The 22,665-nt window shown below is 36.4% G+C and overlaps 1 protein-coding gene and 1 pseudogene across 1 annotated transcript in view; one reads left to right on the top strand and one right to left on the bottom strand.

Annotated features, from left to right (window-relative positions):
• The window catches only part of Slc71a2 (solute carrier family 71 member 2), a 44,620-nt gene extending 22,485 nt beyond the window's left edge, over positions 1-22,135 (top strand). The window contains exons 3-12 of the mRNA XM_006997470.4: positions 2,351-2,413; positions 2,815-2,942; positions 5,373-5,487; positions 10,206-10,424; positions 11,810-11,923; positions 13,485-13,556; positions 15,103-15,215; positions 17,538-17,635; positions 19,250-19,392; positions 20,368-22,135. Coding sequence (XP_006997532.1) covers positions 2,351-2,413; positions 2,815-2,942; positions 5,373-5,487; positions 10,206-10,424; positions 11,810-11,923; positions 13,485-13,556; positions 15,103-15,215; positions 17,538-17,635; positions 19,250-19,392; positions 20,368-20,616 — 1,314 coding nt within the window. The 3' untranslated portion in view covers positions 20,617-22,135. The remainder of the gene's footprint in view (positions 1-2,350; positions 2,414-2,814; positions 2,943-5,372; positions 5,488-10,205; positions 10,425-11,809; positions 11,924-13,484; positions 13,557-15,102; positions 15,216-17,537; positions 17,636-19,249; positions 19,393-20,367) is intronic.
• Positions 644-1,220, bottom strand: LOC143273221 (small ribosomal subunit protein uS14m pseudogene; annotated as a pseudogene).
• Positions 22,136-22,665: the final 530 nt, after the last annotated feature.

A 22,665-nucleotide genomic window follows, 5' to 3' on the forward strand; every position in this document is an offset into this window, starting at 1 on the left:
TGAGGTAGATTATCTTTTCCTTTTTTGTCAGTCATTTTGGTACATTTCAACAACTTTTCTCGGTCTTTCTACTGAATTTGATGTAGCTGTTTAAATTTACAAGTGAGAGTATAGATGAGGAGTTGAGAGATAGATGTTTTCTGGGACTAGGCAAATAATGTAAAGGTGTGAAGTTGGGTGAGAGTGTGCTGCTGTTACAGTTCCAATGCCTGCACTTTCAACAACAGTAATCATGGTCTTTTTACTAGCCAGTTAGCCATAGTCTTTCATTCAAGTCTATGAGTTGCTGTGAGAAACTGGAGAACCACATGGGATGGTGAGGAAATTATTAAGGAGGCCTATACTTACTTATTCATAAGGGTGTGAGGCACTTTGGGGAGGGTATGTTCCTGCATGTGCCCAATCTGCACCATACAGTTTTAACTGAAACTAAAGGATAGTTTGAAAGTATATTAGCATAGGAGTAGTAGAAACTCCTACCTATTCTTTAACATTTAGTGCAAGAACTGATTTTAGGAACTCTTTTTTTTTTTTTTTTTCCACAGAAAATATTTTTATTCCACTCATCCCTTGTAATATGCCTATTGTAAATTTAAAGAGAAAAGACAAGGACAAATCACCACATTTCGTTATTTAAAAAAACCTAAAAGTAATTTAACTGTCAACAGTATCAGGTAGACTAAACATACTAGACCCGATAAAAACTTCAGTCTATTAGTAAAGTCTCTTTTGCCAGGATTGGCTTCCCGGGCAGCTGAGTAAGTTCTGAAACCGATTTACCATATTGCTCGCTGAACTCCAGAAAGTAGCCCATGGTCAGCTAAGTGGCGGAAGACAATGCGACTAAGCCTCCAGCGACGCTTTACACCACGTGGACGGGATGTCATAACACACCGATTTCTGATTCTCACAGGACAGCTATCCCGTGGAAGGGCAGCAATTTCTTCACTGGCCATTTCCTAAGAGTTTGTTAATATGTATACTTATACCACTTTGTCAGATGTATTGGCATATACCACTGACCCTGTGACAAACTGAAGGTCTTTTGGCAAAATGGTGTTCTTTCTGAGAGAATTGATCCGAAGTCTCTCATCTGCATACTCAGAAGCCATTTTTCGTCTCTTCACATCACGCAACATTTTCCAGTCTACATAGTAACCTCGAACCTGACTTGATGCAGATGGAGGAACCGCCTGCCGGAAAGTCCGCAGCAGCCGATTTTAGGAACTCTTGATCTGTTAATGGATAGACCACTCTTGGGTTTTCTCTAGAATACTGAAGGATTTTGCAATGTAGTTAAAAGGCTTTTTGCTGCTTTTAGTGGCTCTAAGTAATCTAAAGCACTGTTTGGCTTGAATTCCACTCCATTTAATTCTGTAAATGGCCCACTTTAAGGGCCATGTTTGTGATTATTATCTTGTAACCAACTACAAAGGCATTGACAACAATATATCTGGGAGAGTTGTTGGTTTTTTGTTTTTGTTTTTGTTTTTGTTTTTGTTTTGTGTGTGTGTGTGTGTGTGTGTGTGTGTGTGTGTGAGAGAGAGAGAGAGAGAGAGAGAGAGAGAGAGAGAGAGAGAGAGAGAGAGAGAGACTGATTTTAATAATGCATTCCTTATAGCTGTTTTTGTTGTTTTTCCTTTCATTTAAGAGTTTTGGAGATCTGGAAAATTAATTTATTGAAAGTTCTCTGTCAACATCTTCTATTAATACTTCAACCGTTATTTGTAAAAAAAAAAAAAAAAGAAACACAATGCTCTGTATAGGGATGGGAGAGAGAGAGAGAGAGAGAGAGAGAGAGAGAGAGAGAGAGAGAGAGAGAGGGGGAGGGAGGGAGGGATGGATGGATATTCCTTCCTAAGAATAGTTAAAGGGGCTGGAGAGATGTCTCAGCAGTTATGGGTATTTGTTGCTCTTTCAAAAGACCTAGGATTGAGTCCCAGCATCCACATTGCAACTTAGAACTGTCTATAACTCCAGCCCTGGGGTATCAGATGCCTTCCTCTGGACTTCATGGGTACACTATGCTCTAAATATTTTATGACCAAAGCACCTATGAGTGCTAGGGCTTACCTTGTCTGGTTCTTACCTTAGTGTTTTATTATTTAAGAAAAAGTGTTACTAACTTTTCATGGCTTCAAGATGTTGTGTTTTGTTTTATTTTGTTTTTGAGAGACAAGATTTTACTTTATTGCTCTTTCTGGAGTGGTTTTTGTCATTGTTGTTAAGAATTCATTAATATTTTATAATTTTATACAGTTCATCTTGTTTAGTCTTCCAGTAATAGAGGTGGAGATCTTTATCTTAAATTTATATTTGAATATGTCTTGATGTTTGTTTGCCTTTATAGGTTTTACATGAAACGTTTCCTCAACACACATTCCTCATGAATGGTCTCATTCAAGGTGTAAAGGTAAGAAAAATTGTGTAAAATTATAATGAACCAAAACTAGGAATCCCTACTAAGTCAGAATAAAATTCAACACAAATACTTATAAGGTATAAAATAATTTAACATTAAAAAGCCCAGTGAATACTCTAAATGACTTAGGTCATTTTTATCTGTATATACATAACAATCTTCAAATGTTTAATTATTATATAAACCTTTAATTGCTCTGCCAGGCAACAGTTCTATTTAGCCCTTCAAGCTTATATGATATTTGTGCATTATACTGTGTGTTAAACAACATAATTCAAATTAAAATTATACCTTATTAATTTAAGCAACATTAATTAATACATATAGAAAGAAAGAATTATAATAGAGGGATCATATTTTAAATCTAACCTTTGCTTCTGTTTGTTCTCTAGGGCCTGCTCTCTTTTCTGAGTGCTCCCCTCATAGGAGCTCTCTCAGATGTGTTGGGCAGGAAGCCCTTTCTCCTTGGCACAGTCTTCTTTACCTGCTTCCCTATCCCACTGATGAGGATCAGCCCTTGGTGAGTTGCTGAACTCTTCACTGTCATACTGGTCTGTTTTGAGTCCTATGTAAATAAAAACAGGTTGGCCACCACTCCTAATCCAAATATCCAAAATGTGAAATGATCTAAAATCCTAAACTTTTTGATCGCTGACATAACACAAATCTGATTGATTCAAGTGTATATAAAGTTTACCTTATAATGAACAAGTATAAAATAAAAATAATGCAGAATTTCAAATATTGAATGAAATGACTATTAGACTATGTGTATTAAACTATGTGTATAAGGAGTATGTAGAATATGGATAATTTCCATGTTACACTTGGGTCCTATTTTTAGGATATCTCATCATACATATGCCAAATTCAAAAAGGAAAAAAATCCAAAACATTTCAATCCCAATCATTTATGAACTCACCCTTTACTTTGATCTACAGAGCACTCTTTAACAATTCCAAAGTAAACTACTCGACTTAGTTGAAAAAATTCAAGGTGTCTCTAGGAGAAGCTGTAGATGTTAGGATGTCAGTTTTAGGAGGTCAGTACTGAAGGTGCACTAACAGCTCTTGCCCTCACTACTGTGGCTTGGCTGACTTTGTGAATGTATTATTTTTGTCATCTCATTGCATTGTGGCACTGAATGAGCATTGTTTATATAAGAATACATAGGAGTCACTATTTGTATATTCCATAAAAACCCTTAGCTTATTCTAAATCATGATATGAATTTGAATTAATTTTTCCTCTTCAGTATGATGAATCTAGGTAATTTAATTTCCACAGAAATGTTAGGATTTGCTCAAGCTTTTTTGTTTTCCTTTATTTTTAATTTTAATTTTTTATTTTTAGACCATGGGATAGTATCTTAGCCAGTATTCTTGATCCTGAGATGCTCTTGCTGTGTGAAAATACTTTCATATGATTATCAGAAATTCTTGTTAATATTTGTAAATTTGTTGGACACCATAATAATTTTATCTTCTACCAAGTAGTCAATTCTTGTAGAATACTAATGTATCATCATGTCTTTCTGATAAATTAGAGATTTTTTTTAAGTCCCCTTTGTTAGCTTAATAGTTATTTAAATCCTGGATATTTGTTAGTTTTATTCTTATATATTCTATTCATTTGTTATACAAAATAGCCTTTTATCCTAATTGCTTGCTTTTCTAGGTATACTGATGTCATAATTTAATTAATATAAATAATTTTACCTTATTCCTTCTAGTTGTATGCTTTTTACTGCTTTTTAAAATCTTAACTAATAAATAGTGTTTAACTAAAGTTATGATTGTGGGATTTTCTTTTATTTTGTAAAGACTTGTAATTTTTTTGTCATTAGGCCTCAAGTAGCCTTTTCTTTCTTCCTTTTTTCTTTTTTTATTTTTCTTTAAAATATAATGTGAATGAGTACTTTGCCTTTATGTATATCTATGCACCATGTTGGTGCCTGGTGTCTAAAGAGGGCAGAAGATGATGTTGGATCCCCTGGGATTGGAGAGACAGACAATTGTGAGCAGCCATAAGGTTGCTGGTAATTGAGCCTGGTCCTGGAAAAGCAGCCAGTGTATCTCTTCAGCCCTTTATTTCTATTATATTCAAGGGTTTTCACTTTTACAATAAAGATTTATTGATTAGATATCAGAATTAGATATGAGATGTTGTTAGATAGCTTTTAGCATAAATGGGAGAGGGTCGTTTGTTTTGCTTTTTGTCCCCTTAAGACAGTTACAATGCCTGTGAGATGGCTCAGTGAGTAAAAACATTTGATGTCTAAGCGTGAATCCATAGTGGAAGGAGAGAACCAACTCTTTTCTGACCTGCACAGGATATGATGCCACATGCATGGCTGTACTCTCTCACATCATATACATAGAGAGATTCAATTAACAGTAATAGCTAAATTAAAAAATTATAAAGACTATTAACATGGTTAATTATATTACTGACTGTTAAAGGAATTACTTAGTAATTTTTTTAATATTAAAATATCTTTACATCATAGAATAAACTCCACTTTGTGTTTTGTAATATTCTGGCTTTTGCTATTTGTGGATGTTTTTCAATATATTTATGCATATTATAGAAATTTTTGGTTTGAATTATATTAACATTTTTTGTTATAAATTTGAAACATTATTGTATTTCCTACCTTTAGAACTACAGCTATACTTAAAACTATAACTTTTATTTAATCTCTTCCTTTTTTGTTCTCTTCTGTCATTTTTTTAGGTCAACATGTACTCCTTTCAGTATTGACAAAACTCCAGTTAATTTTATATTTATCTTTAAATATATATAGATACCTGAGTTTATTTTCATTAGTTTGTAATATCCACATGATGTCTTTGATTTTGATTATAAAACTCTTGAGCAATTAAAATAATCTTTCAGTTATTAGAAAATGATGTTGTTAATCATTTTTTTTAAACAATCTTTTTATAGGTGGTATTTTGGCATGATTTCTGTATCTGGAGTCTTCTCAGTCACTTTCTCTGTAATATTTGCCTATGTAGCTGACTTCACTCAAGAGCACGAAAGAAGTACTGCTTATGGATGGGTAAGATGGTAAACTTTTTGTTTGATTGTTTTGAAACAAAAACTTACATAGGCCAAGTTGACTTCAAACTTAGAATCTTCCTTTCATAGTCCTTGAGGGCTGGGGCTATATTATTGTATTGGCTAGTAATTTATTGTTTTGTGTAGCAATTTACCTGTCTTAGAAATTTTTGTTATTTTATGATAGGACAGGCTAGGCTCAAACTCAGTATCTGAGGATCACCTTGAACTCCAGTTCTCCTCTCTCCACTTCCAGAGTGGAGACTTTATAAAACCTAGAGTAATAAATAGCAATCTATTAAAAATTGACAAGAAATTGATGTTTAAAATAACATCAGAAATAGATTTAAGAAATATGCGAATCTCAACAATGTGTCTCAGGCACTCATTTGAGACATAACACTATAGAAAACAAAAGGCTATTCATTTGGCAAATGGTTGTTATAAATATCAAAAGTTTTAAGAGACATTTTTTTTTTTGATAATTTAACATTAGACAATCTCATTCACTCAGTAATGATAATGATATTGTAGTTATATAGGAGAAGAAAGAACTATTAGAAGATAGCAGAAGCACTTTGGGCCAGAAGGGCAGAAGATCACATCTTTGCAAGTTAACTTTTCTTTCCTTTTTTTTTTTTCATTTTTTATTTTTTAAGACAGGGTTTTACCATGTAGCCCTGGCTGGCCAGGCTGGCCTCAAACTCAGAGATCTACCTTCTTCAAGGTACTTTGAAATGGTTTAGAAATAAGATAGCATGTACTCACATTGATGAGCAATTGTAGACACATGTTCAGCATGTGGGATATATGTGTACTTTGTAAGAAGAAAAGTGATCTGGCCAGACAGTGGAGAGTAGTAGATTAAAGGAGGATAAATGCCAGAAACCCAGGTAATTATTTTCTTTCTTGTACCGTTTTCTTATAATACTGCTTCTTAGAATAGTTAAGTACTCATTCCTGTTGGCTGATTAAATGAGTACATTCAGTGATCAGTTTTATGTAAGTTACTACTGTTCCACAAAACACTTTATGTAGCTAGAGTTTTCCTGCCTTGCCCACAGTCAGAACAAATCTTTGTCACCTGCCAGTCCCACAGCCACTCAGACCCAATCAAGTAAACACAGAGACTTATATTGCTTACAAACTGTATAGCCGTGGCAGGCTTCTTGCTAACTGTTCTTACAGCTTAAATTAATCCATTTCCACAAATCTATATCTTGCCTCATGGCTTACCGGTACTTAACATCTTCCTTGTCCTGGCGGCAGCTCCAGGCAGTGACTCCTGCTTTCCTGATCTTTTATTTCTCCTCTCTGTTAGTCCCGCCTATACTTCCTGCCTAGCCACGGCCAATCAGAGCAACACATTTGCCATACAGACCATCCCCCAGCACAGCCAAGTGCAGAACATCTCAGACACCTGCTCTCAGGCCCATGGTCCTAATCATCCTCTATGTGGACCTGCTGGGTAAAGCCACAAGGAACCCAAGAACAGGCTCTCACAGGACATACAGAACATCCCACAGCAACTTTATTTTGTTGACTTCAGATACCAATGATTAGAAAACTTCTCTTTCCCCTCTGACTACTGCCTGCTCACTCTCTCCCTTCCTATCTCCTGTGAATATTATTCATGCTTCATCCTAAATTGAAGGCACTTGTGTAATACTGTGCAGGATAGAGGAAAAAGTGAATAAGAAGGCTACGAAGAAGGAAAAATATCCAAGGTAGGCTGTAAGTGTCAGCCATCAGAGCTGTGAAGAACACCAAGATCCTATACCTTATAGTAGTGCAGCTTTCTACTCCACCTTCTCCATCATGGGAAATATCTGTGGACATACATACTAATTTCCCCACAGTGTTATTAGACTATAAAAATGTTAATGGATACATGAGAACATAACACTTGAACATATTAATGGAAGATCGCTCATGTAAGGTTTCGATATATATATACATCATATAATGTGTGACCGACTAGACATTTTGTTTCCTTAAAAGGTTAATCATTTTTCCTTTTCTTGGCTGTGTGTGTGTGTGTGTGTGTGTGTGTGTGTGTGTGTTCAAGTGCCATAGCATGCATGTGGCAGTCAGAGAACAATTTTCAGAAGTCACTACTCTTCTGTCATGTCCTGGGAATCAAACTCTGGTTACCAGGCCTGTGCAGCAAATACCCTTAGCTGCTGAGCTATCTTGTCAGCCCTGTTTGTCTTTTTCTTATGGGGGAATTTTTCGAAGCTGTTTATTTTTTGCTCTCAGTGGAAAAATAATTTCGTGCTAATTATGAAAAAGGTTTTGATAGTCACCAGAAGTGACTGTCATGTAATTACTTAATCAGTAGCTCAGTTTCTCGTTGTTGATGGCAGTTAGGATTAGTGCTTACTCATGGGACATGGCAAGAAGCCAGTGAGTGAACGTCTCAGCTAATACAGCGTCATTCTAAAATGTGATCTCTTTAGCTTCTGCAGAGTTTGTCTCAGGCCTAAGACTTTGCCACTAACTCCCTTACAGCCTATCTAGCTTGCAGAGAATTTCCTGCCCATTATTTTCAGGATGTGTTAAATAAATTCTAAAGGGTACTTTTCATATCCAGTTTAGATTAAAATATGCATTCCTTTCTGAAACTCCTTCAGGAAACCAAGAAAGAGGTTCTTTAAGGGTCATAGCAATGAGTTATACTATTGGTAAGTTACTCCTCACTGCATCTGGTAAATCAATCTGTGGTATGACTTCACCACAACAGAGTCTTAATGATTGTTGTTAACTGTGGGTATAGATAATTTTAAACAAAAACTGCAAAAGTATTGTCCTTGTGAACCATAAAGTAGCCTACTTAGCAGTATTCTCAGGTGCTGAGATCTGTGACCTCATAAAAACCCAAGTAACATTGTTTCCTTAATACTTGAGGGTGCTACCCTAGTTAGTGCTCACATAGCAACTGAAAAGAGTATAGCACTGTTCCCATAGCTGTTTGCTTGTCTTTGCAATTTGTGATGCAGTTATGTGGCTGCCTGGACTTTTTCAAATAAAGTGGTAAGATCTCTGTCATCATCACATACTTGATAAATACTGAGTTTCAGGAATTTATATTTCCTAAATTAAAATTCTCCATATCTTTTTTTTTTTTTTTTCAAGACAGGGTTTCTCTGTGTAGCTTTGCGCCTTTTCCTAGAACTCACTTGGTAGCCCAGGCTGGCCTTGAACTCACAGAGATCCGCCTGCCTCTGCCTCCCGAGTGCTGGGATTAAAGGTGTGCACCACCACCGCCCGGCAATTCTCCTCCTCCATATCTTTATATCCCACTCCAGAAGTCTTTTTTCTGTTGTTTTTGGCTTTTAAAGCTTTTTAATGTAACATTAGTTTTATATGTACTATATTTTTATATTCAATTGTGAGATAATAGATGATACAAAAATGTCATTGGCTTACTGGGAATCATAGTCAGATACAATGATTTCTAGTGTTTCTTTTCCTCTTTATAATGTTTTTTTTCCCCCTAACTCACTGAGTCCTTATGTGATTTTTTTTGTTTCTAATAGAATCTTCTAGTTTTACTATCTTATCGGTATGTTTTTGGTACTCTAATCTGCTTATAATTTAGAGAATAAATATCTACATTGTCTTTCTAAATGGAGAACATAGGGGTGCAGTGTAATAAGGCTCACCAGCTGTGGCCTCTAACCAGAAAGCTTCAACCTCTCCACAAATCTTTTTTTTTTTCTTTTGTGTGGGTGTTAGTATGAGTGGTTCTAATGATCACACCCCGGGTCTTGCATATGCTAGCCAAACAGTCTATCACTTAACTATATATCTGCAGCCTTTTTTATTTTCATTTTTATTAGTGTATTTATTTTGGTGACAACTTTTTCTCTTAAAACCAGCTACCTCCCCTCACCTACTGTAATAATGAAATGGTCATAAAGAGATAAATGGGTATGTGGGAAAATACAGTGTTTTTGGATGAACTGGCCTTCTTAAATACTTAATTACAGGCGTGAACTACCATGCCTCATGTTAGACAAGCACCATGCCACTGAGCCCTACTGGAATTGTTTTCATGACCTTCTTTGCAGATCTCTGTTTTCCAATTAAACAAATAAAACCAGTGAATGTTTTATGAGGAAAGCTTCTACAGTGTTAATTTATATCATATTTTAATTATAGCTCCCCAGAATATCTCTACTTTGTTAACAGTGGGTGAATATGTTTTTAAGCAAACTTGATTTCCTTCTCTTTCTTTCTTTCTTTTTTTTTTTTTCTTTTGAGATAGGGTTTCTCTGCGTAGTTTTGGTGCCTGTCCTGTATCTTGCTCTATAGACCAGGCTAGCCTCAAAGAGATCTGGCTGGCTCTGCCTCCCAAGTGCTAGAATTAAAGACATGCACCACCATCGCCTGGCCCTCTTTTATTCTTAAAATTTGTGTGCAACACATTTGTCTTGCTGAATCTAAGAGAAGGAGCGATGGCTTGGCAATTAAGAGCAATTGTTTTTGTAGAGGACTACTCATAACCATCCATATCTCCAGTTCCTCTTCCTCTTCGGACCCCTGTGTGTACCAGGCATTCACTCAAAGCAAAATACTCATAAAATAAATCTTAGGGGGGAAAAGGGAGAGAGGATATCTGGCTGTATACCTGCAGCAAATGGGACTCTGGGTAAGAGCTTGTTCTCTCCACTGATGTTCATATTTAGGATCTTAAATGACTGCTTTTTCCCATAGGTCTCAGCCACCTTTGCAGCTAGTCTGGTTAGCAGCCCAGCCATTGGAACATACCTCTCTTCAAATTATGGAGACAGCCTTGTTGTGCTGGTAGCCACAGTGGTGGCTCTCCTAGACATCTGCTTCATTTTGGTGGCAGTTCCAGAATCTCTACCAGACAAAATTAGACCTGCTTCCTGGGGAGCTCAGATTTCTTGGAAACAAGCAGATCCTTTTGCGGTAAATTAAGACATGAAAATACTTACTTCCTCTGTGTGTGTGTGTGTGTGTGTGTGTGTGTGTGTGTGTGTGTGTGTGTGTGTAAAACTTGAATTACAAGTAAGAGGCTGAGAGACTGAGATATATAATTAAGCTGTGTAAATCGTAAGAGACAAAATATTACCCTCAAGGACAAGGTTGTTTTTATCATTTAATAAAATGAATGAAGATAGTTGGAGAGGGAGGTAGTAGGAAGAATATCACACTAACAAGAAATAGTGCTAGAAAAGTTTTTCTACCTCTCTCTCTCCCTGCCACACCTACTTCTATAGAACAATTGTAAACCACATTGTGTGAGCTTATGTAGGCCAGGGGTAGATGTCTGATGTCTTCCTCTATGACAGTTAGTTTTATTTTTTTTTTTTTTTGAGTCGGGGTTTCTGTTGAACTTGGAGCTCATCAATCTAGCAAGACTACCTGGCCTGCAAACCAAGGATCTTTATAGGCATGCACCATAATGCCTGGCTTTTTATGTGGGTGCTGAAAATCAAACTTGACTCCTTATACTCCTTATATTTGTACAGCAGGCACTTTACCAACTGAACCATTTCCCTAATCCCTTGAAATTATTTTCTGAAATGATCACTCAAGATTACTTCCTAGAGATCTTGTCTGTTCCTCTTGTGTGTTAGTTATATTGTCAGATGGTGAGAGAGGGGTTTGGGGAAGGAAGCAGGAATGGGCTAGAGAACCTGCAAGGTAATTTTTTTATTTATTTTTTTATTTTTTGGCCTTGTAATGATCAAGTTACGTGTAGAAATTTCTGTAAAATAGAACTACTATGGCTTATTTTTCAGGGCAGCTGTAAGGACCCCAGTTAACATGTGTAAGTTAACTGGTGTAGTAAAGTTTCAGTAGGCGTTAGTTGTTTTGGGCATTGATTATAGAAAGCTTATAGATGGTTACCTTGTTGCTGTGACACTTGTCACTCCTGTTCAAATAAAAGTTTTAGACATACCAATTGTCCTGGTTTTGGGCAACTTGACTATCTACAGTTTGAAGAATACAGTGAGTTTATGTATAATGAAAACTATGGAAGAGGCAGCAAAGAAGATCAGAATATCAAGTTCATCCTGAGCTGCAAATCAAGTTTGAGGCCAGCCTTAACTACATGAGACCTTATGTCAGAAGAAGAAAGAAAACCCTGTAATTAAAATCACTTAAAAGAAGTTACTCTATAAATCCAGAGAAAGAATTGATTTTTTTTTTAGAGAGTTCTGTAGAAATTTTTTTTCAGGGCCTGTTTATAGGATGTTCAGGATCTCTTGAAGGAGATATATGAAAATAGTGAAGCCAGTATTACAAGAACACTGACATTTGTGTTTTTGCTTTCTGCTTATTCCCAGTCATTAAAGAAAGTTGGAAAAGATTCTACAGTTTTACTCATCTGCATCACAGTGTTTCTGTCATACCTTCCTGAAGCTGGACAGTATTCAAGCTTTTTTCTCTATCTCAGGCAGGTGAGTAGTAGGTCCCTAATAGCCTTTTAACATGTAGATTATCAAAGATTGGATTTGTCTAAGATAGGTTGTGGAAACCACTGTAGAAAGGGAAATATGAACTTGTTTCTAGAGACTTCACAAAGTAGGGACCTGTAATCCAATGATGACTTCAGTGATAACCTCATAAGTAACTGGAACTACAGGTATGTCTAACCATGCCTAGCTTCTTGCTGAGGCAGGGGTGTTCCTTATATCCAGGATTGAAGAACATAGTAAGACATCTACTGTGGAAAAGTTCCTATAAAGAGAGAATTTATTGGAAACAAAATTCTGAGGCTTTTGAGTTTATATACCCAGTTAGTTGGCCTACAATTTACTGTGTAGACCAGGCTAACCTTAAACTCACAGAAATCTACCTATCTTTGTCTCCTGAGTGCTGGGATTAAAGTTATCCGCCACCAAGTCTGGCTCTGAGACCCTTGTCTAAAATAGGATTTAGATTGAACCAAATTAAGAGAAGATAAAGAGCTGTCATATCTCTTCCCCATAGGTACACAACTGGTACCAAAATGGTTCATTTTGTACAGTTCATGAGCCTATATACTTTTATACATAAGTACCATGCAGTCTATAGTTTATGATAAGTTCACTCTTATTATTACTTCCATGTTTTAGCAGTTATGCATAAAGCTGATAATAAGCTGCCTTCACTTCCCTAAGTGCTGAAATTATAGGCATAAGCTACCCTACCAGTTCCAGATTTTGTAATTGAATATGATTAGGTAGTAATAGAAGAGCCAGAGGTTCTAGCTCTGGTATTTTTATTATCTAATTGTGATTGGGAAGATACTCATTTATGAAATAAGAAGGATCTATAAAGTTATTTTTAGTGTATTTTCCTGTATTTTATAGAATTTCAGTAGAAGACAAAGTAATGTATCCTTTTAAAAGTTATTAGTCATTTCATAGTTACTGTTACAATTAGATGTTTAGAGGTCAATTGCCAGTCAGACTTGGCTGCTTACTTAGTAGAAGTATATGGGAGCATTTACGGCACACCTGTCTCTGAACCATACCTCAGAGTCCAATATAATTGGTCTTCAGGGAGTTCTGGCATCCTGTTGTTCTCTTTTCTCCCCTTCTTTCCTTTCCTCTGTTGCTCACATAATTTTAAAATGCAACCAGACTCAAAAGCTACTAACTTCACTAGTAGTCCATTTCTACCTTGGCAATATTAAAAGTCTAATTGCTTTCTTTTTCATTCTCTATATTGTATGCTCTCATTGTTGCCACACTGGGATAGACTAATTAAGAAAGGAAATACTAAACAATAGGCATAATAAAATTTTCAAAAAAATTCACAATTTGTGCTTACTTATAACTTTTATTTCAGATTTAAATATAAATTACAGGTTAATTAGTTTCAGCTTCTGTCACTGCCCTAATTTCTACTGCTTTTTTGATCTTTCCTCAACTATTTTTTCCTGTCAGTTTTAATAGGAAAAAGAAATCATTTCTTATTAATTATATCTCTAATATCTCTATTATAAAATGATTTGTTTGTTTTTCATTTCTACAGGTCATAGGTTTTGGATCTGTGAAAATTGTAGCATTCATAGCTATGGTAGGAATTCTGTCCATTGTGGCTCAGGTGAGTGTTTTTTACAACATGTGGCTTAAAATGACAAAGCTTTCCCCCTCCCCCAATCCTGATAACCTCAGATCTATAGGAAGCCAAGGATACAAGTTTCAAAGAGTTTCTCTACACTGTTGGCTCAGCTGCTTAGCTCCTGCTGTGACACATCTTGCTCATGTAGCGAACCTCACCAAATTCAGGAAGCTGACAGGGACATAACTCACAGAACTGGTTGTTCATAAAATATTAACGTCCTCAGAATTCAACAGAATTTCATACAGATTTCATTAGGATATTATTTGTAATTTGCACTGGATCCATTCTTCTTACTTACTTCCAAAACAACTGGGTTAAGGGGATGGTGAAATGACCTGGTAAAAGATGCTTCTTGCCAAGCAATAACCTGAGTTCAGTTTCTGGAACCTACATGGTAGAAGGAGAAAACTGACTCTTGCAAGTTTTCCTCTGACCTCCATATACATGCTGGGACATGTGTACACAAAGGTAACAACAAATAGGTATAAAAACTATTTTACAGGAACAATAATCAGATACTGCAGAATTAACCAGCAGAATGTGTTTCAGTGTTTCTTTAATGGTGAAAATTAATAGAAATAAATGTTTTCTAGATCCTTCTGTCTCCAGGACTAAACAAATAAGAATCTGCAAATTAGAATATATATAGTGAGTGAATAGCCATAAATCCTTTCCCACCTATTATGATTGTCAATCCAGAAAGGCAAGGGTATATGTCCTGCTGTGCTTCAGGGACAGTCACTGTAGCTTATGCGGATTGCCCAGAGGCTGTTCCCTTGAAATGGCTATCTAGGCCAAGCTACATGTTCTCCTGTGATTAACTCTTTGCAGAGGAAATGAGAAGTCTGGGAAACTAACTGGTCCTACCAAATGAAAGAATGACAAGGCTCTTAGGAGTACATAGAAACAAAACTGTTTCCTTCATGTTTTTGTTTTAGCTGTATTAGCAAATGAAAATTACATAAACTTCCAAGTTGATTATGATTTTCATTTGTTTTTTACACTAACCTTAGCTGTTTGCCTGTAAGTGTCTTTATCTTGCTTTCCGTACTGTCCTTACAAACTATATTTAACAGAATATATATTTATTAAAAATGAAGCTCATATCATTCTTGATTTTGTGAAATTGTTAACTATGAGTGAATAGTAAATCTTGCTGGACATTAAGTGCTTGTTGACTTTTCCCCAAAGAAAACTAAGGTGTAATCCTCTCAGTCATAATAACTGGAGTGCAGCTGTATTAACCTTTTGGGAGGTACTAGCAGAGTACCAGTTAGATAGGATTCTCTGGAAGGAGGTCAAAGGCCCTAGGCCCCAGGTCAGCACTGGAGCCCTTGAACTCCACCCCTGAAGAGTTACTACTACTGCCTGCCCTTGTGGGTTATAAACAGAGAGTGTGCCCTTAAAAGTCTTTTTCCATCAGTGAGTGGACTTCACTAAAAGAGTTGATGCTCTGAATTTGAATTTGTGATCAAATTCATGTGTGCTCATATGGCTTCTCAAGGTTGTCTTCTTTCCTTTACAGACAGTTTTCCTTAGCAAATTGATGAGCTCACTAGGGAATAAGAATACTGTCCTCCTTGGCTTGGGTTTCCAGATGCTCCAACTTGCCTGGTATGGTTTTGGATCTCAGGCCTGGTAAGACTCCCCTAATTCACTTATTATCAAAACAAGCAAGCAAAACACAGCGAATATTTACAGATGTGATGAGCCTTAAAGTATCTAAAGCTATTTGACTATGTTAAAAGAAGGGTTACTTCACTATTTGATGTATTCAGCATTTCACCCATGGGAGCTATAAGATTACAGATGACTTGTAAAGATTTCACTAATTCTGGAGTCATTGCTTAATTGAATGTGTGTCATCTACCAGCCCTCCAATAAAGTTCTTGTGCACTCGTGATTTCCCCGCTCTCCCACACACACTCTCCTCCTCTCCCTCCTTTCTCTCTTTGAGGGTGGGTGGGTTTGTGTTTGTTTTTTGAAACAATCAAACATTGTAGCCCAGGCTGGCCTCAGACTTGTAGCAGTTCTTCTGCCTACGCCTGCTGAATGCTGGTATTATAGTTTTGATCCACTATGTCTGGCTTTGTTTCTACTTTCTCTTTTAATTGTTTAGAATGTCATACATGTATATATGTTTTGATCAGATATATTACCCATTTCCCCCATTCCAGTTTTTTCCCTTTGCCCACCACCACTTCCGCTAACTTCATGTGATCTTTTGTTTTTAAACCCACTGTGTCCACTTGGTACTATTTGTGTATGCAGAGATATAGGACATCTACTGAAGCATGAGTAACCTCTCAGGGGCTGCATCCCTGAAGAAAGCTAACACCCCCCACCCCTTTTCCCCAGAAGCCATCAGTTGTCAATAGCTCCTCTGATTGGGGTGGGACTTCATGAGCCTCTCCTCCATGCATGCTGGTCTTTTGGCTGACTGGATCTTGTGCAAGTCTTGCTGTGAGTTCATGTGTGCAACAGTGCTGTCACATCTAGCAAATACTGCTTCACTGAACATGTACACTACCTCTGGCTGTTAAAATCTTTCAAGTTACCTTTTTTCGAATGATCCCTGAGCCTTGTGGGAGGAGGTGTGATATGGATGTCCTATTTAGAGCTGAGCACTGCTGTCTCTTATTCTCTGTATTTCTGCTTCTTAAACACATTTATCCACTTTCAGGATATGACATATAATCAAAACAAAAGACACTGAATAGCAACAGATTACAGCATGCTTTGCTGGTATACTTAACTTAGGCAGTAATTATCATAAAATAAATCAGTTGGTGAATACCAATATCTCCTCCAAAGTCATGTAAGTATCCTGCATCAATTTTCTTTTAAGTATTCATATTTTAGCTTCCTATAAATGGGAAGAAAGGCCAAATTAAGGCCTATTGATAAAAAAGAACACAAAGTCCTGAGTTCCATTTTCTAGTATGACAAGTATCCTTAGGTGCCTTATTGCCAAATACTGCAGAGTCTCAGTCTGCATTTTAGACATGAATTAGTCCTCATTTGCATTCATAAATGGAGCTTTTAGAAATGCTTTATTGGTTAGAGGTTAGTTGGGAAGCAGATATATGAAATTCTGAATTTCATTTCATTTGAACCATTTGTTCTGTGTTACATTTTGCCTAAGATTAATTAGATTGATGATTCTATTTGTGTGTGGGGGGGGGGGGTAGGGCATCCTGTGAACTCTGGTCCAGTATCTAGCTAGTCTAGTCAAAACACTTTAAGTGTTAAAAAGACTTTATGATGATAAAATGTTTGATTGTCAATAAAGACCACCCCCAGGGAAATATAGCTCAGTGGGGCACAAGAGCCTTTGGACCTACTTTAGTTCTCATACATCTCATGACTCACACATAAACCTTTTTTTTCCCCACTGAGAAAAGGACTGTCTGAAGCAAACAGTCATTGTTTATTCATTTGCTAACAGACAGTGCTATCAAGCCTGACAGACCACACAACCCAAGGGCAATTGTGAAAGATCAATTTTCAAGAAATAGAGAAAGTCAGTGAGGAGGGCAGATGGAGATGTGGTATTTATTTAAAACAAAAGAATAGACATCCTTTTAAGAACTTGAGCCTACACTTGGAAATGTCAATGGGGCAACCTGGGAGAAGAGATTTTTGAAGAAGTAAAATAAGGAAGTAAAATATTCTTTGATCTGCATCCCAGCCTCTGATCAGTATTTGTGGTATGAATTCTTTGACACAGAGACTTACTTTGTAGCTCAGACTGGCCTTGAATTCATACTGCTTCTGCCTATGCCTTTTGGATATTGAGATTACTGGAATTACTGAGAAAGCTATGCCTTGTCTAGGAAATCCATTTTTAAAAGAGGGTAAAATAAATAAAATGAAACGTGAGGAAATACAAAGCATTTGCACTGTTACCACTGACTGTATTGATCAAAAGTACCTTGCAGCCTTACTTAATATTTTCAGGATGATGTGGGCAGCAGGAACTGTGGCTGCCATGTCCAGCATTACATTCCCAGCAGTCAGTGCCCTCATCTCTCGGAATGCAGAGTCAGATCAACAAGGTAAGATTTGTACCTCTTGCATTTTGTACCTTCAGCTGGAACCTCCCTTCCCTGAAATACGAAATCCTGCATCCTCCATAACAAGAGCAGTTGACTGCAGTGGGACCCTTTCACAGGATCATACCTACTCATTTTGTCAAGAACAGAAGTTCTGTTCTTCTCATTGCTCACACTCACATTTTAGCAATCTACACTCAGCCATTCTGGTTATTAGTAATAGTTAGAAATAGAAAAGATCCATTTCTACTCTCAATTCTGATTACATATGAATTATCCAGCTTATAATCTTATTTCAACAGATTTATATTAAATAACAATAGGAAATTAGCAATGTAATATCCACATAGTCGCTAAAAGTTAACTTGAAATAATTCAGTCTCAGGAGCTTAATTTAAGAAATGGATCTTTAACGAGATTAAGAAAACTCTGGTTGTTAGTAATTGGATATAGGGAGAGATGAAGTAAGTTAGAACTGCTGTGTAGAAAGCAAACTTTATTCTTCCTTCCTCTGCTGTTTCCTTTTCAGCCAGTTCTGATTTATTTTCTTCATCTTCTAATAGCACACCTTACTATGGTCAGGAAGTAGGAGATTTTATCTCATTTATTGTTTTATATTTTTATTTCATTGTAAATATTCATTTGTGTTCAGGAAAATGGAGAATTTTAGAGGAGTGTGTGTGTGTGTGTGTGTGTGTGTGTGTGTGTGTGTAAAACAAATGTACATAGTGGTTTGGTTTGGTGCCAGTAACAAACCCAATGTCTAGAATATACTAGGCTGCACCTCTTTCCCTAAAGGGAAATTTTTTAAAATTCTTAGCAGGACTTTTAAAAATTTCAACAAAAATTAAATTTTAAAAGGTAATTTATTCATTATCATTACGTCTATTCTCCCACATAATGAATTTGCTGTTATACATATCCATTCTTAGATTTATGGACTTAAGTGACACCCTTTGTATTGTGACTATTAACTGCAGTAACTCAGCTGAGTATGAATACTATTATACTTTCCTGGTTTTGGCTTATAGAAATAATCATTGAATTCATTAGGTTCAAACTCATGTTTTACTTACTGTATTAGAAAGTTGAGGTATCTAGAATTTGGTGCTTCCAGAATTTTTGAGTGGACATATGCATGAGATGGAAGGTTGCAGATGGTAACTCAAGGCCAGGGGGAGCCTCTTCATATTCACATGTGGCCAAGGATGTCTGAATGGAGGACATATTTTTTATTGTAAATGAACAACTAAATGAGCCAAGCAAGGAAGTCTTAATCAATAGAAAAATTGAAAGTACCTGATAAGGAAATAATAATTTAATATTTTCTTATTTCCCATTAAATGGTAGATCTAGTACAAAAGGTTTTCAGAAACTGAATTTTTTTCTCCTTGTACACCTTAGTACAGAGAGTACTATTAAATAGACTTAGTGTAACCAAGCAAACATTTGTATAATAAATGAAAATATCATGATGAACTCTAATGACTGTAGTATGGTGATGGCTCAGTCCAGCTAAATCTATGTGGCATAATATGATGGAGAGTACTAGATAAGCTCCGTATGTTGAGGCACTTTTCTGAGAAGACTGACTCCCTTCTCATTGTTGTGGTTTAGGGGTTGCCCAGGGGATCGTAACAGGAATACGAGGGCTATGCAATGGCCTAGGACCAGCATTGTATGGCTTCATATTCTACATGTTCCATGTTGAACTGAATGAGTTGGGCCCAGAATTGAATTCTGATGATGATCCCCTACAGGTAATTTGATGATCTGTGTTATAATAATGGTTCTGTTTGATTATAGCATAATCTTGCGGCTTTAGATTTCTATTTATTATCATTGCATTTGACAGCAGCAAATTCTGTGTTCATTGCTTGGAATCAGAAAGGGTTAAAATGTGTCTGTACCTTATTTAGATTCTCTTTTCACCTGTATAGTCACTATGAATAGTATGCTATTATCTAAATTTAACCTAAATAAGATATGAAATTACCTAAAAATCTAGCCAAAGGGACTTGGGATATAGCTCAGTTGGTAGATGCTTGCCTAAAATGTACAAAACTCAAAAGTATGATGCATGCTTGTAATTCTAACAATCAGAAGGTAAAGTTCAGTATCATTTTTAGCTATATAAGTATGAGGCCAGCCTGAGATACAACAGACCCTATCTTTAAAAAAAAAAAAAAAACTTGCTCAAAATTAAGCTAATGTGCTTCCATTTTTTATAAAGAGAAACATTTAATATGGAATTCTGTACAAACCTGAAATTACTAATATTCATATGTAGAAATGCATGATCTGAGGTCACAAGATAAGATTACAGAAAGAAAATTGCTGCTTCTGTAAGTTTATAAGCCAGGTTCTATTAGTTAGAAATTATATAAAAAGCAGTGATTGGTTGCCCTGAGTTATTTTCCAAACACTAAACTATGTCAGAATTTGTCTTGATTAATGAAATATAGACTTATTGAAAAACAATTAACTGTATAGTGGCATTTTAAAGAAAAATCACTAAAAACTAGCTTGGAGTTTAAAAAAAAGAGCCTAACCATGCTGGGTATAATAATGCATGCCTACGATTCTGGCATTTAGGAGATATTAGCAAAGGAGTTGTGATGTCAAGGCCACACTGGACTAAATAGCACAAGACTGTGTCTTTAAAAAGCAAAACAAACAAACAAACAAAAACTTAACCAAACTTCTGTCTTCATTTGTTTTTTTGTATCCATCAGGGAGCTTTCATCCCAGGCCCGCCGTTTTTGTTTGGAGCCTGTATAGTTCTTATGTCTTTTCTGGTTGCCTTATTCATTCCCGAATACCGTAAAACCAGTGGAGTTCAAAAACATAACAGCAGCATCAGTGGCAGCCCAAGCACCCTGCCTGAACGGGGCAGTGATGAGGACATTGAGCCATTACTGCAAGACAGCAGCATCTGGGAGCTCTCCTTTGAAGAGCCTGGAAATCAGTGCACTGAGCTATAACCCAGCAGTAAAGGAGGTTCTGCAGACACCATCTCTGAGAGCCATGGAGGAAGCTGCACCACCTGGAGACTTCATGGTGCTGGAGGGGCAATGCTAGCAGCATCCTTTGGGCCAAGTTTCATAAGTTACTCTTCTCATGCCTGTGCCCTTCACTGTCCTGCCTCTTCCTGTTTCTTTACTCCCATTCTTTTCCTTCCTGTTTATATATTCTAAGAAAGATTGAAAATGCTTCACTGAAAATAATATGAAACTCTCAAGGTTATCTGGAATTTAGATTTTAAAACTTTAATAGAAAATCATGTCTGGTAGGAAAGGTTGTCTTTAGTAACTAGAATAAGAGTGAGAGCAATTTTTCTGTGCCCTTTTTGGTAGAAGGTGTGGGACGATAGTGTTAACTGACTTCTTTCATTCTTTTTCTGTGAATTATTCCTCTTAGTTCATAGGTGTTGATGAGTGGCCATTGTTAAGAGTCACTTGGTATCAGGGATCTACTTTGTCCAAAGGTTAGATGAAAACCTATTTTTGCTTTCTCTTTATTTTCTTTACTTAAGCTTCTTGAAATGAACCTTGGTAGTGTTGGTCAATGATCGCCTTTATTAGATAAAGGAAATCTTTCTTAGAAAATTCAAATCATGTTGGATAAACAGCTCAGATTCTTGGTATACAAAGTAATTTTACAGAAGAAGAAGAAAAAAAATCAAGCCTATAGCCCATCTGCTTACAGATTTTAGAAGGAGGATTGCAAGTTTGGGGCTAGTTTTGGCAACATACTAAAATCCTACTCAAAGCAAAGCAACCAACCATGAAGCATTCTAGTGGCAGCAAAGAAATCAGAGTATCAAGAAAAGTTTTTGCTGTTGTTTTAACAATTTGAACATTCCTAAAAGGGGTTGAGAGTAACAGATAGCAGTGGATGCCCCTTCCCATGTCTCCTGTGTCCTACTTCTGTTTTCCTTGCTATACTCCTGCCTTAACTGTTAATATAGAATGTGTTCATTTTCAGCTAATCTGTATTTCAGTCTGTTTTTCTGAATTTAGAATCTCATGGGAATGCGCTCATCAAATTCCTTTCAAAAATATAAGGATTAGTGAAGCTCAGTTTCATGATAAGTATCTTGCTAATTTTTGAGGTGTTTTATGGACAAAGAAAACTTTACAGATTTTATATTTTGCTGCACAGTAAATGGACCATTAACTAGGGTCTATCTTTAACAAAGCACTCCTTTGAAAGTTTTATAGGTATGAAAACATGTAGATATTTGTAAGGGTTTTAATTTTTTGATGGGGGTGCTGTGTAAATCTTGTATTTATATAAATAATGAAGGTGTTGACAGAAAAATATATACAACTTTTATAAAGGATTGTGTACTGACTGAATACATTTAAAGGAAAATATATTTTGATGCCTGTTCTGCCACGAACAGATATAACATATCTTTTTACTATGCTGTTGGTTTTTAGGTTAAGCTTCCTAATGCATAATAAATTTTCAATGGATACTTACACGTCTTAAAAACAAGTCTGTCATTACTTTTTTGGGTTCTTTTTGAGTAGCTGTCAACATAACTGAGTTAGTAATCCTTCAGCTAATTAAAAAAATGTTTATAAAAAATGGGTTTTAACAGTTCCTTGAAAACTACCTTACCATGTAAGTCATACATGAACAATGCTGCTATGGGTGTAGAAGTTTCTCTCCTATTCCTAATAGATAAAAGGTACATAAAACAAAACCAGAGGCTGGAGAGAATGCTTGCTGCTCTTGCTAAGGAAAGAGTTCATTTCCCAGAATCCTTCACTCACATCCAGCTCCAGGAAATGTGATGCCTTATGGGCTCTGCACTCACTTCCACAAATCCATACCCAGACACTCCATACTGTTGTACAGTATACATTTATATGGCCTGCTAGACACTCTCCTATCACTACCATATATAAACTTCTTCATTATCAAGACCTTCTGGAGATGACTTCTACCCAAGGCCACTATACCAAATACACTGCTAGGTGTCAGGTCCTGCTGGATACTACCTGTCTTAGTCAGGGTTTCTA

The sequence above is a fragment of the Peromyscus maniculatus genome, chromosome 5, assembly GCF_049852395.1.
Source record: "Peromyscus maniculatus bairdii isolate BWxNUB_F1_BW_parent chromosome 5, HU_Pman_BW_mat_3.1, whole genome shotgun sequence".
Taxonomy (NCBI): domain Eukaryota; kingdom Metazoa; phylum Chordata; class Mammalia; order Rodentia; family Cricetidae; genus Peromyscus; species Peromyscus maniculatus.